Source organism: Aptenodytes patagonicus, chromosome 2, assembly GCF_965638725.1.
Source record: "Aptenodytes patagonicus chromosome 2, bAptPat1.pri.cur, whole genome shotgun sequence".
Classification (NCBI taxonomy): Eukaryota; Metazoa; Chordata; class Aves; order Sphenisciformes; family Spheniscidae; genus Aptenodytes; species Aptenodytes patagonicus.
This window is the reverse complement of record NC_134950.1, coordinates 132,592,996-132,610,279: the sequence shown is the minus strand read 5'-3', so window position 1 is coordinate 132,610,279 and position 17,284 is coordinate 132,592,996. Positions and strand designations below refer to the sequence as shown.

The window sequence follows — 17,284 nt, the reverse complement described above, 5'->3', positions numbered from 1 at the left end:
TGCTCAGTATGTAAGTTTAAAATTTTATTTCCACTTTTAAGTTACTGCTTCCATTTGCTCTTTCCTGGCAAGACTGGGAAACATCGCTTGGACAAATGTAACAACTCCAAAGCAGTTATATAAGATACTCAATGCCACAGAATCACAGATGAGAAATATGTTTAATTAGCAACCTTAAGTCTGTTTTTAGGAACCACCCCCCACGCATACACATTACACAGCATTATGCCTATTTATAAGTAATTCTCTCATTCATCATAATGAGCATTAATACCAAGCTGCATATTGAGGGGCATTTTGCCTAAGACCAGACCTCCAAGGCAGAGTTATACTAGACTTAGAGATATCAACATAATGAGTCCATGTAATTTCCTAGTTTATGTGTGTTTATTTTTTGGTTTGATAACAGATACAGTAAAATTAGTTTGTTTTACTCAGGGAAGGGGCAATATAGATATTACTCTCCTTGTACATTAACTTAAATGTTTGTCAAAAATAAAGGTGCTCCTTTATAAACCCTATATATAAAGGTTTTTACTGAGACAGTCATTCCAAGTAGTATTTTCCTCTTATAACTGGAACAAAAAGGTTCACATTTTTAGATCACCTCTGAAAAAACAAAAGCTGCCATAAATAATAGGACCCTGTTCTCTTCCTGACTGTTCTTCTCCTTAAGTTTTATAAGATGGTATCTTAGGCATATAGATATGTATTTTCTGAAGAATTTAAAATTTAGGAAAATGCAGATCATCAAAACATAACAGGAACAAGAAGTTACATATAATGAAGTCTTATTTCCCCATTTCATCTTCAAAGAAATTCCCAGGCATGCAGATTCATATAATACTGATGCTACTGCTTTTATTCTTCTCCCTTGGCTGGATAAAATTATGAAGCAATAAGCTAAAATACTGAGTAACAATCATGACCATGGAATCATCTCCACTGGCTTCTTCCTGAAATTGATACTGAAACTTAATTGTTCACTGCTCATAGACAACACACGTTGCATGTGTTCAAGGGCATTTTTAGACATTTTCTGGAAGTCAAAGAGGCATTATGTTTTTTGGCTTCTGAGCAGGTACAATATATTCTGCAATGACAAATACAATCTGCAGTTGCATGCGAATTACTTAGAAACAAAGCGATTAGCCAAAGCTAAGAAGTCTTTGTCAGTGTCAGCCTAGAACTCTTAATCTGCATTTTCTATGATTCACCTTTCAATGGTTTATATTGCTCATATTTTAAATGAAGCTTGAGATACAAAGCTCTACTGTTTATTATAGCTATGCTGAAGAAAACTGCCACTTAATAAAATGACAGTCTGATAAAAGGCAATGAAGTACATTACTCTGACAGTACTGCCAGTGCATTGATTAATACCATGAGAACAATAATTATCCACTCCTGGAATAAGAGTGGCAAGGCAAGAATTTGGGAGTTTTAGAAATGGAATGTTATTCTTTTAAAATACAATCCCCGAGGTTGGTGTAACAATCCTCTGTTTCAGGTGCCACTTGTATTAATTGCTTACTTGCTATTTAGCATTATTGCAAAAGTTTTCACCTGCGATTAGACACCTGCTGATTGAGGAAGATAGTTCCTTCTTTTTAAAGAACAAAATTACTTACTTTTTCAACAAATTGATTTTTCTCACCACAAAAACACATTTACAAGGCAATTTGAAGTATACAATTAATGGTTTTCTGGCAGACACACAGATAACCTCAATGCTTACAACGTAAATATTTTTCCTAGAAATATATAAAATCACTAAACATTAGGTGATTTTTTTTTTTACTAAACATTAGGTGATTTTTTTTTTACTACCACAATAGTAATCAACTGAAATATGTACTTACCCATATATGCTGCCCAATGTATAGCTCGTCTGTCTTTCTTGTCAAATGCATTAATATTGGCCCCTCTAGACAAAAGTAAGCTGACCATCTGAGATAAACAGAAAGAAAAGAAATCCTCTATTCATAATGGAAAACTCTGCTTAAAGTTAGACAAAGAAAATAATAGGAGAAAACAAAAATATATGCATTTTCAAAGGATTTACATGTGTTGTTTTTTGACTATTCCATAAGCTTGAAAAAAACCTGGCTGCCCACCTTGGCAGCAATAATGAAGTGACTGTAAAGAACACAAAAGTCGTTGTCAACAAAACTATTTCCCAGTTAAATATGGCAAAGCTGTGGAATCTTTAAAATCTTCGGGCTATTACTAAGGGATTCACTAAAGGTAATCACTAAAAGCAAGCCTATTGACAATTTGTCTCCAATTACCTATGCACAATTAAAATGGGAATTTCTCAGCGGTCATTTTTCAGGGCTTGAAACCTAGCGAGTTAGAGCTTATTACATGTATTTCCTCCATATTTCAGTGACAACACATTCCATATGTTCACTATCTACTGAACAGAAAAATATCTTCTTTTTTCCATTTTAAATTTATCTATTACTGGTTTAACTCCACTGAACTCAGGCAAATTTACTTCTGTCTTAAGGTGAATGATGTAATAATCTTCCAACTAAATGACGTAACATGTATTTTCTACAACCATTTTGTACACAGATGCATACAAAAGACATTCAAAAAGCCTTGGAGTTTTCTGAGGTGATGGGAAACGTGATTTTAAACTGAGAAACTAAACATCAGAAACGTGAGGGACAGAACGAGTGGGAAACAAGCTAAGAAAGGTAGCTCTTACCTCAACATGTCCACTGAAGGCTGCATGATGCAATGCAGTTCTGCCTGCTCGATCAGACACATTTACGTTGCTTAGGAGAGGCACCAAAGCTTCAGCACATTTCACAGCTTTGTTTGCAGCTGCTATATGTAGGGGTGTCTGCCAGTTTTTATCACGAGCATTGACATCCGCTGAATGCTTTAACAACACCTGAACAGCATCCTGAAAGCATTTACAAAAAAACCAAGCCACTTAGTAAAGATTTGAAATGCCAGCCTTAAATCCAAGGACAGTATAATGGAATAGAACTATTTACAATTTGTTCTTTTGTCAACATTATCTTATGCTTTGGGATTTGTACTTTATCATAAATCCAGATTTGGGGCTGTTCTCAAGAACATGAGCAATATACTCCTTACAGGACTCAACTGAATCAATCATTTCCAGGTCTTTTATTCAGTTCCTTAAGCTGGCTGGCAAACTGTTTTGTCATCACAACTAACTTCCAAAGCTCAATAAACCTCCTTAGGATTTCTTCCATTGCTAAGGATTAGTGAAGTACTATGAACTTATAATAAATTTTCATCAATTTGCCAAGCAAAATTTTTGAACTGTCAAAGTCTAGAAATGGCAAAGAGAAGAGCAGCTTATTAAATGTACATTTAGAGAACCACAGATAAAACAGAGCATGGTCACAAAAAGTTTCAACATATACTGTTGCAAAACTCCTGGAAACCATTTCAAGTTGTTGCACTGAATTCCATCACAAAAAGATTATTCATTTCCTTTTGTTAAAAGTACAAGCTGTGAAAATTTGACAAATAAGACTAATTCTTACAGCAAGATAAACAAATGCACATTAAAATATGTGCACACAATCGGAATGCATAAATCTGTTGGCAATATCAACATGACAATGAATACGACATTTTACATCAACTTCATGACCTTCCCATAATTCACTAATTGCTTTCAGTGACTGCCAACTCAAACAAATGGTTGGCACTTCGAACTTAAAACATGTTACCACAAGTAGTTACTGGAAATTTCAAATTACTCTGTGGTACAATAGCTAGGTATTATTCTCAGCCAGGAGCAGAATGCTAAGTAACATTTGATTCTATTTATTACAATAAATTATATTCAAACCCCTCAAATTTCTTCTACTGTCAATAAAAAATAAAATAGGAACAAACATAAAAGTGAAAATACTGCATCACAGGCTTGTAATTTAAATGAGAAATGGAATAGCTTCTATTCTCTAAGAAACAAGCAGATTTAGCACTTTAAAAATCTAATAAATATTTTGAACTTTTGGTTTTTCTTAATATCTGGTTCAAAAAAAACATAATCAGAACAAGGAAATTTTGGAACAGCTATTACCCCTTTTGTAGAAGGAAGCACTGCATTAAAATAATTTCTTATATTTTTCTGCGCATATGCATTAATGAATTTCAAGAATTAGTGAATCTGCTTAGGGTTTCTTTCCTTTTTTTTTTTTTTTTTTTAATTGGCGCAAAGTACACCAGGCACACAAATATAAAGGTCTGGAGCATGACAGTCTTGGCATGAAGTTGCTTGAACTTGCGCAGTTGACAGCTAAATCTGTAATTCCAGCTATTTTGCATGTTTCAATGTCCTTGTTCAATTGCAGCTGTCCTTGCTTCAAGAGTAAGTCCACATGTTTTACTGAAATCATTATCAAGAGGTTTTTTTCATTACAGCTTTTTTCATCTAACGCCTAAAAAACCAGGTAAGTCTGTCAAGCTGGAAAACAGTGCCTACATGTACCAACCACCTCTCCATCTACGTATGTGGGCTCCTATGACTTACCGTGTTTATAAACAGAAAATTCTGACAGGCACCTATCATTGCTTTTAGGGCAGACTGATTGGTTTACATGTTTCACGTGCCTTTGGTTAGTATTTTGTTTAAAATTTTCCACATTTCAAAAAATGACCATGGTTGCATTTCTTGAAGTTATCATTTAGGTCCAGTTTGTCTGCAGCACTCCTCTCTACAAGCATTACCGATATAAGGAGCTTTTACTGTCCCTCAGCTCTGAAGAATGCAGTATTTGGTGCTTCAGTCAGCTCTCAAAGGAGCAGCCTAAAAATACCTCAAGAAGAACAAATAGCATTTGGGAGTAAGGTGCCCTTGGAGATTCATTTTCAAACACTGTTTTGAATAACACAATCTCCACGTAACTTAGCTATTAATGCTAGTGACAAAATAATGCAATTTATCCAGGGAATTCAAAAGCAAAAACTGAAACAAAGCTTGTTTAGATAGTTCATGGAGCAAATACTTGAAGCTCAATGCTTGCCAAAACCAAAATATTCAATTCCATCTTTTCAAACAAAAATTTACACAGAATCTTTAAAAACCCTTTATTTTTGAGACATACTGAAATGAGCATTGATTTGACTCGGGATCTCAAAGGAGATAGTTTTGCATAAACTCTTCCACATAAGCTCAGCATTTCTCTGTTTGTTTTGATCTTCTACAGGCATTTAAAATTTTTATTAGGACATCAACAATAAAGGAACAATAACAAATTCATTTCTTACATTAATATATTCTCATAGTTGTGTCACTGGTAGACTTCAAAAAAAACTTTCTACATATTTCATGTATAACTTTTGAAGTGATTTTCAATACTATTATTACTCATTAATTGCTTTTTTAAAAAAAGATGTTTTCAGGCCTTATAGAACCATTTATTTCTTCAATGCCTGACCAGACGAGCATGTGAAAAATGAAGAAATGCAAAGATTATACTGTAAAAGCTGTACTAAATCTTGTTTCATCTCTACTTCCCTCACGCTGAACCATTCTGGTTACCTTAAGAGAAGTAACCTGGACTTGAGAACACTGCATGCAGAATCCTCTCTGCTAGGGTAATGGCATTTGAGTAGAGAGCAAACCTGAGAACTGGATGTTTATTGTTTTCCCCTTTCTTCTTACTCAGGCATATGATATATATACTCTCCACATGTTAAACTGTTGCAAGTGTTTTGCAATACCAAACATTTGGAGTAGTTTCACTTTATAAAAACCGGACAAAGAACAAAAGGCAATTTGAGACATCTTATTTTAACACAAAGCAGTCAAAAAAAAAAAGCATACCTCACTACAAGATGCCACAGCTCTGTGTAAAGGAGTCAACCATTTGCTGTCTTTGGCATTAACTCTAGCTCCTGTAACAAAAAATAAGAAAAACAGAAATTTACAATATGTTTACAGAAAGAGTTAAATATTTTCCAGTACAGAGATAGAACTATTGGAAGATACTTATTCTAGGCTCATTAACACAGCATGATGCCAAAAATGGAACAGGAGTCTTTTCTCCAGCTGAAGCCCACCCTTTGAGAAAATTCTTTTAACACTGCACCCATAATACTCTTCCATCAAAGTGTACTCATCTTTTTACACTAGGTAGTCCTCTATAATCTTTTCCAAAGGTACATAAAAGACTGTTGCGTATGAAAGACTGACTCCTTGCCTTCATTCAGCAATAAAAATCTCATACTTTCCCACTATAGTTGAAATTCTCCATTAAAACAGAGAAAGAGGCTACATTTATTCCCCATACCTCCAGTTTCCTTGTGGTTGGTGAGTCTGATGCCTAGGTATATGGAATGATGCTGCTTCTACTGGGAATTAGGGAATGAATCTTCTCTATTCCACCAGGTCACCTAGGCCACTTCAGGACCCCCTGGACCTCCCTTCATGATCAAGACTGTAACAACCACACCTCTCTGCTTCTAAAAGCATACCCGAGAAACAGCTGTCTCCGACTCCAGGAAAAAAGGTCGCACAGACATCTGGAGGGGACGTAAGCCTGGGTTTGGATTTTAATTTTTTTCTTGATAATAAAAGGAAAGGAGGATTTGGGGATTTTTTTTTCCTGAAGGAAGCAACTGAACTACTTTCTAACTTCCATTGAACTTCAACAAAGAAAACTTAATGATTAAGCTTAATGATTTAATTTCTTACTGATATATACACACACATATACGTATACATGTATATATACACACATATATAACCTTACAGGTTTTTTTATACCTTGTGTGGAAATTTAGCCATGTTTATTTGAAAACTGCTGAGATTTTACAGAGATGTGATAGCTTAGACAAAATGTTACCTTTTTGAAAAAATAGTTCCACTCTGTTGGAAAGAGTTCATAGAGCAGTATTTGTTATCACACGGTAACATTAATGCTACATGGTCAGAGTTTATTAACTTCTCAGGCTAAACATTATATTGTTATGTCAGAACCAACTTAAATTTTTTCTATGCAAAGAATAGAAAAGGATGGAAGGCCAGTAAGACACAAAATGTCAAAGAGGCTGCCGGTCAGGATACCCAGCTGAGAGACAGGGTATTTTGATCCAAGTCTCCCAGACCTGCACCACCAAAAGAAGTCTCTCCCAGTCCAGCTGAACAACCTGACCAAGTAACTTAGGAGTCTGTAAAAAATCGTGGTTGCATATACTAAGCAAACCAAAGATCTGAAGTCAATTCTCTGAGTTAATCAGTTTCTAGTCAATCCACCCCTTTCAGGCTTAAGAACACAACATGGAAGCTGATGCTGGATCCAAACTCCCACTTTGACCCCAGGTCTTCCACGCGCCAGACAGAGTCTGAGGTCTAATTGCTGGCTACAATTTCAGGGATTTCCCTCTTTCCTTATCCAAATTTCAGAAGCTTTGGGTGTCATCCTATTTTCCAAGTTCAAAAGTTTTTGAAAAGTAAGTTTGAAGGAGTGGGAAGAAAGTCCAAGGCCATTTGAAGAAAACCCCCAAAACCTAACAAAAGTTTGAAAGACTTAATCTTACCATAAATTATCTTTTGTCAACCATCCTAAGGACCTAGTGTACCGCACTGTATCATGTACCACAACATAATGTACTGTATAAAATTCTGCATGGAACTCAAGCAAAAAAAGAATTTGAGGATTTTAAACGTCACCAGAAATGTCTTAGGATTTTTGGTAATCCTTCCCAAAAGACAGTAACTGAATGATCAGTAAGTGAGAATGTAATCAATATATTTCAAACATACCTGTAATTCTTGATTGTCTTCCAGGTTATTGTTAGCCACACACGAGACAAAAATAAGAGCCAAAATGGTACTCCAAGCTCCACCTTACTTCACATCTACAGCCAACAACCAAGGAATGAGAACTTTCAAAGTCTAACTGATTTCTATTTCTAATTTTAGGATACAATTGTCTTTGGTTTTAAAGGAATTAAGGGAGTTACTGGGTCACTAATCACTATCCCGATTTTTCTCAGGTGACGAAGCCTGAGATAGGAGAAGCACCATGCCCAGCAGAAGGGGAGAAATGCATGCTTCCACTGCAAGGAGGCGGCAGTTACCTAAGCTCTAGTGAAAATGGGCTTAGAGTCCAAGCCGTGTTTATGGGTTCAGCTAAGTCGTTCACTGACATTTCTGGTACTTTAACACACAGCCTAAAAATCGTATCAGAAGAGAGCAGGAATAAATATGAGAAGATACTGTACAAAAGGTTTTCCCAGTGGTAAGTTAATCAAACTCGTTAGGACTAAAAGAAAAGAATATCTGAAAGCGTGTGTTATTTCTGGTAAGAAAGAAAATCAGCATTAGCCAAAGAAACGCCTAAGGAAATTTGAAGTGATACCTAAAAGTAACATGGTCCTCTCAAAAGAACAAAACCAACACAACAATATCTGCCTCCCCCAAGTGATCCTCCACCCAAAGAAGCAAGAAAGCCTACGTCTAGGACATCCCATAGTTAAATTAGTGTAATATGTAGACACTAAAGTAAGTTAACTTTTCAAATGCACAAAGAATTTGTAGATTCTCTAGCAAAAGGAAAAACAAAGTTGACTTTTGACAAAAGGTCTAAATCTCTGATGGACTGACTTAAGAGAGAACCACCAAGCTTGATTTTCCCCCCACAACAAATAACTCTTAAAGGAGTTCCAAAATTGTTAGATTGAAAGACAAAGTTTTTAAGTAATAATCAGAACAAGTGTACTACCAAAAAATGCATATGCACTCTAGACACGCAAAACAAAATAGTATTTTAAATTAACATAGAGATACTACCCCCTTAAATTTCTCCAAGAAGACATGCTGCCAAGAATGATTTAAATTTTGTAAAACAGCTTCTCCAAACAGCCTTGTATCTGAGGACATAATCCCCCTCTAACCTGTTCTTTACTCCCTAGCACATGATTTGGGGAAGTGTTCCTGTTCCTCCCTCCCCCTTCAGATGCTCTCCATGAGACATAAAGCTACCTCAAACCTATCATACTCCTACCATGCAACAGTGAGGAAGGTTACAGCCTTCATCCTCTGGGGTAAAGATGTACTCCAGATCACTGCAAACAACACCGCCGATGCAACATTATCTCTGTGCAGCTCAACCTGCTGACATGTTAACCAGGGCATGTCTCACAGTTCAAATGCCTTCAAATGCCAGTTATGCAGCAGTTTGCTCTTTCAAAACATGGTGCAGCGTACCTCAATCCCCAATTTGTAAAAACAAACAACCCCCCCCCAAAACCCACCACCACACTGGATCTTCCAGACTTCAGGGGCCTGATCTTAACATGTTTATTAAAACTGCTCAAATATTTCATTTGTTTAATGTTACATTTCTTGTATTTCAATTCCTTTAGCGCCATAGAGCTTGCAGGAAAAGGATTTAGGGGCTTGCCAGAGATATCAAATATAATAGTGCAACACAAATACCCATCATCTTTGCTTGAACTTAAGAACTGATTATGTAAATGACACTCCCCTAAAACTGCACCTTCCAAACAAACCAACTTATTCTTCCATGTTGGTGCACTAAACCAAAATATTAAACAAGATCTTCCCTTTCATTACCAACTTTTCTAGTTCAGCCTAGTAAGTTTACACATCTAGGCAAATATGAAAGCATGATTTTTGCCCTGCAAAAAGGGAGGAAGGGCGCACGGGGGGAGGGAGGGAAGAGAGAAGTATTACATATTTTTCTTCCCTCCTCCTTGAATCTTACATTTCATTTTGCAAAGTTGCATTCACAAGACTAACAATTAGAAAGGCATGTTTTATTTAATAAATCTACTACAGAAGCTATGGAAAAACTCAGTGATGCTTACTTTCAGCAAATTTATATTCCAAGAGACATATACATGCACTGAATTACAGAACGATCCTGGAAGCTTTCGTTACATCAGTCCATATCTGGTAATTGCACATTTAAATGTGCTATTTGCCACCAATACCTTGACGTATGTTTCTGCAATCCAGTTGCTACTTCATTGGTGTCAATATCCTTACATTCGAATAAGAGCTAGCATCTCAACCATCTCTTGAAGAGATAGGCAATGAATGACTGGGCAGGAAATGCTGCAAGGAACAGCCACGCACCTCCTCCTTCATCCATGAAGTGCCATGTAACTATATACAGCCATGTCTCAGTACATCACCTCTACGTTCCTCTCGTAAGAACTTTTGCTGTGACTCTCTTCCCGAGCTACTCTGCACCAGAACTCTTCCTATTTGTAAATGTCCTCGGAAGACTAATGAATGCAGCGGCTACATTACTTATGCATCACTAGTTGGAAGTCGATTCAGAAAAGAAATACAACAGAACTGACAAGACATTTTCAACTTTGCTCAGTACTGACTTAAGTACTGAGTTGCCTTCCACTGTTCTGTTTGTAGTCTGTATTTTTAGACTGTCAAGGATGGTATTTTCCTTTGTTATTGTAAAAGATGTGCTAGCAATTGAACAATATCATAGTATAAGAAAATAAAGCAAAAGTGTTTTCATTCACATACGCAATACAGACACCTGATGTTCAGTATTTGAAGCTCTGAAATGTTTATTTAGGAGTAAAAGATGTAAATAAGATCTTTAGATTGCATTTAAAAAAAGCTAACAAACTTTGTCTTAACAACTAGTATACTGAAATAATTTTAGGAATGATCTTTGCAGAAATTAGGAAGATCCCAGGTATAAATTGCTGAGAATAACCAGCAGTCCTACTGTAATTAGATTCTATTTAATTATTTTCCTAAGGGCTAGTATTAGCTTCAGAAGTTTTTCCTTTTTAAATGATCCACTTTTTATCTAGAGAAGATGACCATGGAAGTACTTAAAGTGGCAAGCAGAAATTCTCAGACTACACTGGGGAATGAACAGATGGAGAAGAAAACTTTTCCTTAGATAGAAAAATATGTGAACATTCAGGAGGAGATACAGAAAAAGTTTGCAAAGTAAAAGAAGATTTGAGATATGAATTGAAGCAATCAGTAATAGAAATCTAGGGTAAATTCCTATTGAAAACTTGGATACTTAGAAAATTATTGCTGCAAAAATAATGAGCAAGACCTTATTGAGAGAAAGCTTCTTCCTATTTAGAAACTAAATGCATAGTAGAGGACCTATAGAATAGCGAAAAAAACATCTGAGAGGGACAGGACTGGAATATCTTTTGAGCAGCCACAATGATGCTTCAACAATTTTTATTTTTATTGTTTAAAAAAAAACCAAACAAAACACACCACCAAACACCAAACCAAAAAACACATGGAGATACACTAGCCACAAAAGGGAGGAAAACCATAGTCAAGTCAAAGCTATCCTCCAGAACTTCGCTGCCTTGTCAATATAAGAAGTCCATTTCCTTTCAGAAAGAAAGCTTCATAGTTTCTGCCACATCTCAGCCACCACGTCCTCAAGCTTCAGAGAGCAACATAAGGTTCTCAGACTCCTTAAGCTACTGAACACTTCTACCTTTTCATAAGTCAGCTTCATTTTCTCTCTCAAAGAGCGTCAGAGCTACTTTCTTCACAGCAACTGACTATTACTGCTGCCAGAGGGAAGTTAAGACAGCTCGAAAAAGGAAACGGCGGCCAACATCATTGTTAAGAGGAAGCGGCCGAAAGATACAGCCAGTGTAAAAGGAGCCCCTGTGAAACGCCTTCAGCTTGTGGGTACATCTGCAATCCAAACAAAAGGGAGCTTCATGCAGCTGACATTTTTGCAGCGATAGCCTTTCAACAGCTGAGCTGTGTGACCGTCATTGCATGGACTTTTAATACTTGCATAGCTTCACAATTGGATGAAACAAACACAGGTAGAGTGGAGTAATGTTGGAGGGTCTTTACTGTCCTCCAAAATCTGTTATTACTGTAAGGATAGTTTTCCAGCGTCAGCACGATTCTTACATTTTCCAGCTGACCCAGGGGACAGCACAACAAAAACTCGTGGGCTGCCAAACCTTAATGAGATTGAGTTTGACCACACACTCATGTACGCTGAGCTCCATGCAGTGAAAATTTTGAGTTAAACAAACAGAAATGTGTTGTGTTAGTATTTAAGTATCAATGCAATATAGTAACTAAATCTATTTAAAAGAAAACAACAGCTAATTCAGATGTTTATTTTCATGAATTACGTTGATTTCAGTGAAAGCAGTAATAGTCTGCATGGTATTTTAAAGAAAACACATGAAAAAAGTTACTAATCAAAAGAACACATTCTGGGATCACACTAATCTGTCCTGCTCCTCACACGTCACTTGGCTGCAGAATAGACTCTGATGGCATTAAAAAAAGCATAGCACAAACAGAGAGAATGGTTTTTTATAAAGCAAGAACCCTCTCCAGAACAGTTCACATGCAGGACTTAACTGAAAGCAGGGTTTGATTTTTTTAATCAGGACTTCTTGGAAAGAACAAAAAGTTGGATGTTCAGTAAATTGACTTAATTGTTTTACTTTTCTACTTCTCAGTAGTTTGCCAACAAGTATTTACACAATTAAAGTCAGTGCAATTATGCAAAGTAGACGGATGTATTTGTGCACCAGGATGCAGAGTTGTACATACATCATAAAAATACAACCGTGATGGGTGTTACCACTCTTCACAGAGTAATACAAAAAAGAAAATGCTTCTAAAATTATGATTCTCAAATGACTAAAATATAAGCTTCTGTTCCATCATTCTGTATACTATAAACAACCATTTTTATGCCTCTTTTTTATTTACTGTTCACCTCCTTACCTAACAAATTTAGGAATGCTAATTGCTTATCTAGCTACAATCTAACAGGGAGAGATGATTTGAATATTTAGACTTCAACAGATGACAGTGCTATGACAATTTGCTGGCAAGATGTTCACAACCTCAGGGGACAAGTTTATTAGTGTTCAGTGAAGCACTGTATCAAGATAAAAAAAACAAAAGGCAATCTAAATGTCCAGCCCCAAACTGGAGTCACTGAAGCAATTTTCTTTGCTGTTCAGAGTCTGTATCCAAACCATCAGCTTCAGGTCCCTTGCCCAGGCGAAAGACTACAATAGGAGAGGTCACAGAGCAACCCTGAGGTTTGGTGAGAAAATATCTGAAGAATTCAAAAACTAAGTAAGCATGCTTGTAAGACTGAGAACTTATTCCACAAAAGTCTGCAAATAGGCTGAATCGGTTATATCTTCAGAATGTGCAATATGGGTTGCTTAGGTCTACAACAAAGGAATATAAAGATACTGTAACAGCAACGTATGATCAAAAATACATAACTTGAAAGCAACGTGGATGCCCTGGAGGGGGATGCAAAAGACATTCCAATCAAATTAAAAACCCCTATGTCTAGGTAACATACGATACACACTTTAACTAGGAATACGGAATAATGAGAAAGAATCAGGTAAGAGCCACTGAGTAGTGGAAAAATTAATGCTGACTTCAGTAATTTTGAGGTCCAGTTTGAAGAAAGAATAAAAAAGTCAAAGCAAACAGTCTTCGTAGGATAGCTTGCACAGCAGGAAAACTGTAAAGTGGTTCCTAATAACATTCCAGCAGAACTACATTAGAGGACATTACAAGTTGCAAAGCCAAGCTCCCACAAGGTGAGAAACGCTAGGATGAAAGTAGTCTACACTACTTCAGTCCCTTGTGCAAATATATTACAATAGGTCAATTAAAGCCACATACAAGTTTTTTACATGCAAATTTACTGCACAGAGGAGATCGTTGTTCAGAAATGTTATTTATTCAACAAACTATTTTCTCATTGTTCGAAAAGAGCTCTTGCAACACGGCAAGCATTCTTCAAACCTTGCTGTGGCAACAGATGTTCTTTATTTGCTCCCTAATGCTCATCTATTATGACAAAATGTAACATTATACATCTGTCTCAAAGGAGAGATTTGATTTCCAGCTGAAACACAATAGATGAATTTTCTGTATCTTTATGAAGTGGAGAGGATAAATACACTTAACCTCTGTTCCCCATCTTCCAATTAAGAGAGTTAAAAGAAAAATCTTGGCTTGTGCATTTTGAGACACCTAGACCTGATTTCTCAGAGAAGTAGCTGGTGCAGCACTTCAGATACAGCTGTGAGCACTCACACTTCACAGACCACAAAGATTTCAAATCCAGCATTCAGAAATAAGGAAGACTAAATTGGTGACTACTTTTTAAAGAGTCTGGTTTAAGCTGCTTGCCTAAAACCACAGCTTGCAGGCAGGTAGTATACAGATTAGTGCCCAAGTACAGCACAGCCCTTCAAACTGAACAGCCGTAACACGAAGACATCGCTTTCTCATCCTGCAATGAATGCCCCTCTTCATTCGCTTACAAATGCATCAACAACTGGCATCTGGTCCTCCTTCACTGTACCACCCCAATTCGTTCCCAGCACAGCCCGTCCTTGCAAAATTCATGAGGCCGTGCTTCTACAGCAAGGCACAAACATGTAATTGAAGTCCACAGCATAGCACATGAGCACAGCAAGGTCAGACTGATATTGCCTATACATTCCACAGCTTTCGAAGCTTTTGATTTTGCAACTATTTAATGCATTGTTTGTGTAAGTAAATCTTGATTTTCATTAAATAAATGTTATCTGAGACACATCAATGCCTCCCAGTCTTCCTGAACAATTTGCAGACACAGCAGCACCCCACAACCTCTCCTCCACGCAACAGCTCAACTTTGGACTATTTGTACAGCCCTAATTCTTAGTTCTTCACTTCCCTCCTTTGTTCTCCAATTTTTCTTACACTTACCCCCAGGCTATGTGTCCAAATAGCATGACTAACCTTTCTTCCCCTAATGCCATTCCCCAGTCAGGATCTTGTTTCATTAATATCTGAACTAGAATCTCTCTCCTTCCATAAGCCCTTTGCCTGAGAGAGAGATATGTTCTTCAATCACAGTGCTGGTAACTGGACTCTAGTTCACCCAAAACAGTCAGAAGCCTCACTCCCAGAAGAAGCTGACTACAACTTTGTGAAGTTTATAACATGGTTAGTTGTTTTGGGGTTTTGTCTGGTTTTGTTTTAATCACTGTGAAAACCCAAACAAAAAGAAATATCCTTGCCAAATCCAAGGTCCCTTTTCAGAAGAAAGGGGTCATTATATATTTTCAAGAGACACCAGAACTTGTTTTTTTCTTGATAGGGAAAAACAGCACCTTCTCAGCAATACAGGTGAACTTTTCTGGACAAATTATCACTATAGAATATTTCAATGAGAGAGATATATATAAAATAGACATAATGTGATATTAATTAATTATAAGTATATATAATTATATAGAGAGAGTACATATAATATATATACTGAGAAGATTATACATTGCTATATTATCACAAATTAAATTGTGCCTGGTAATTTCAACTGAAAGTCTGGAAGTGACTCCTACAATCTTAACAGTGACATTTCCTTAAAGCAAAATTTGTTATTAAAGGTTGATGGGGAGGGTGGGGGTGTGTGTGGAAATAGTCAGCTTTGCACAGGTAAGGTGTGCCATTAAGCAGACAGGAGATTAAAGTAGTTCTATGGGACCTCTACAAGTTTTAATCTTTCTATTTAACTTTAAAGCTCCGTATCATTAATTCAGCCTCAAGCCACCTGATGGTTAGATTTGTCCAAGATCAAAGACAACCAATTCAGTATCTCAGTCATGAAGTTTTGCTTTCAGGTTTTTGGTTTAGTTTCTTGGTTTTATACCTTTTTTTCTTTTTTTTTTTTTTTTTTAAAGATGGACGTATACTGTTTTACAGAACTTGCACTTTGTCTTAGCACAAATAAACAGCAGAAAAGACAAGAGATTTTAAAATTTTCAGCTGATCCTAATTATATTCTGTGCATTTAAGCCAACAGCAAAGGATACTTAAAAATAATATAACCAACTCGGGATGCCATCTTCTATGTTCAACTTTAATTGTTTTTCTGAAGGCCATTTCAGAACCAAAGCAATGCTGCTAACGTCTACCTATAACATATACACTATTACTTCTTTAAACTGGAGTTAAACTACTTAAAGCTGATCAAGCTACAAATAAAAAAAAGCTGTAACTGAGAAAGCTTTCTACAAAGAAATATTTTAGAGCAGAACTACACAGTACTATAACACTGACAAGTCTGGAAACCAAAATTTCAGTACAAATATCTTTAATTTCTAGTACATTAAATATCTCTATGAAAGCTACACAGACTAAGATGTACATAAATATTTCTTTGGATGTGCACAGTTATTTTTTTTTTCCATTAACAGGAACAGAACATACCAGATAAAATAAGTAGTTCAATAATTTCTGCATCTCCCAGATAGGCAGCAGCATGTAAAGGGGTCCTTTTCTCATTATCCTGTGGTAAGAGGGGGGAAAAAAGGTTTTATTTAAAATAAAAAACTACGTTTTAGCATTCTGCATGATTTATGAAAAAAACACTGCATAAAAGTGCATCTTCCAAATATTGTACATTTTATATTTTAGAAAACATAATTACTCTAAAGACGTTAGTCACATTTACTAAGACAAGCATGCTTCTCCCTAAGGAACTCTTAATACCTACATAGTCAGCTAGTGTTTTCCTGACATACACAGACTGACAGATGCTCATCACATCTTTAGATTAACCCATCAGTTAGAAATCACCATTCACTTGTCTCCAGAGACAGGAACTTGAGGCTGTCCTACACAGTTAAAAACGGTGTGTCACCTTCATGTGCAACAATTAGTGAGAAACATTTTCTTTGGAAAGTTTCAAGTTGGTTTCAGCAGGTTTTTTAAAATAGAAAATAGAAAAGAAGCTGGAATCAGTAGGGGCAAAAATACTGAAATCCAATTTCAACTGTTTTGTTTATGTAAATAAGCAAAGAAAAGGTAGAGATGCAATTTATTTTGCAGAAAACACTCTGCAAAAGTGGAGGATGCAAGTAAGACCCAGCACTTTTGAATAGTTCAGGCTGATCTAAGGTCCTTTTGAAGGTACAAGTAAGAGAACTTACTTAGCCATACACAATATATACTGATGGAGATTCACTTTTGAAAGACTAGCACAAAATATTTCTCAACTCTTTCAGGATCAGTGCCAATTTCCCTGCACCAGTTTATAGCTTAATCAGAAAAATAAGATCACTTTTACATCACAGTGAGTGATAAAAATGAACAAGAACCAGCCAGTTTGCTCTCTGAGGGAAGGCCGCTGAGAAATCAGAAAAGAGACAGGTCATCAGTCGGCATCCTGGTTCTGGCCTAAGCTCTGCTTAGATGTCTAGATCTTTTTAGTAGTGTTTCAAATACACCAGC

General features: G+C 36.4%; 1 protein-coding gene across 5 annotated transcripts in view; it reads right to left on the bottom strand.

The window, feature by feature from the left end:
- Positions 1 to 17,284, bottom strand: part of ANKRD28 (ankyrin repeat domain 28) — a 134,552-nt gene that overhangs the window by 42,580 nt on the left and 74,688 nt on the right. For all 5 annotated transcript variants that reach the window (XR_012994709.1, XM_076331240.1, XM_076331238.1 and 2 more), the window contains 4 exons: positions 16,262 to 16,340; positions 5,825 to 5,895; positions 2,717 to 2,917; positions 1,863 to 1,950 (listed from right to left, as the gene is read on the bottom strand). Coding sequence is in view for 4 of the 5 variants with exons in the window: in XM_076331238.1 (XP_076187353.1) it covers positions 1,863 to 1,950; positions 2,717 to 2,917; positions 5,825 to 5,895; positions 16,262 to 16,340 (439 nt within the window). In the remaining variant the exon portion in view is untranslated. The remainder of the gene's footprint in view (positions 1 to 1,862; positions 1,951 to 2,716; positions 2,918 to 5,824; positions 5,896 to 16,261; positions 16,341 to 17,284) is intronic.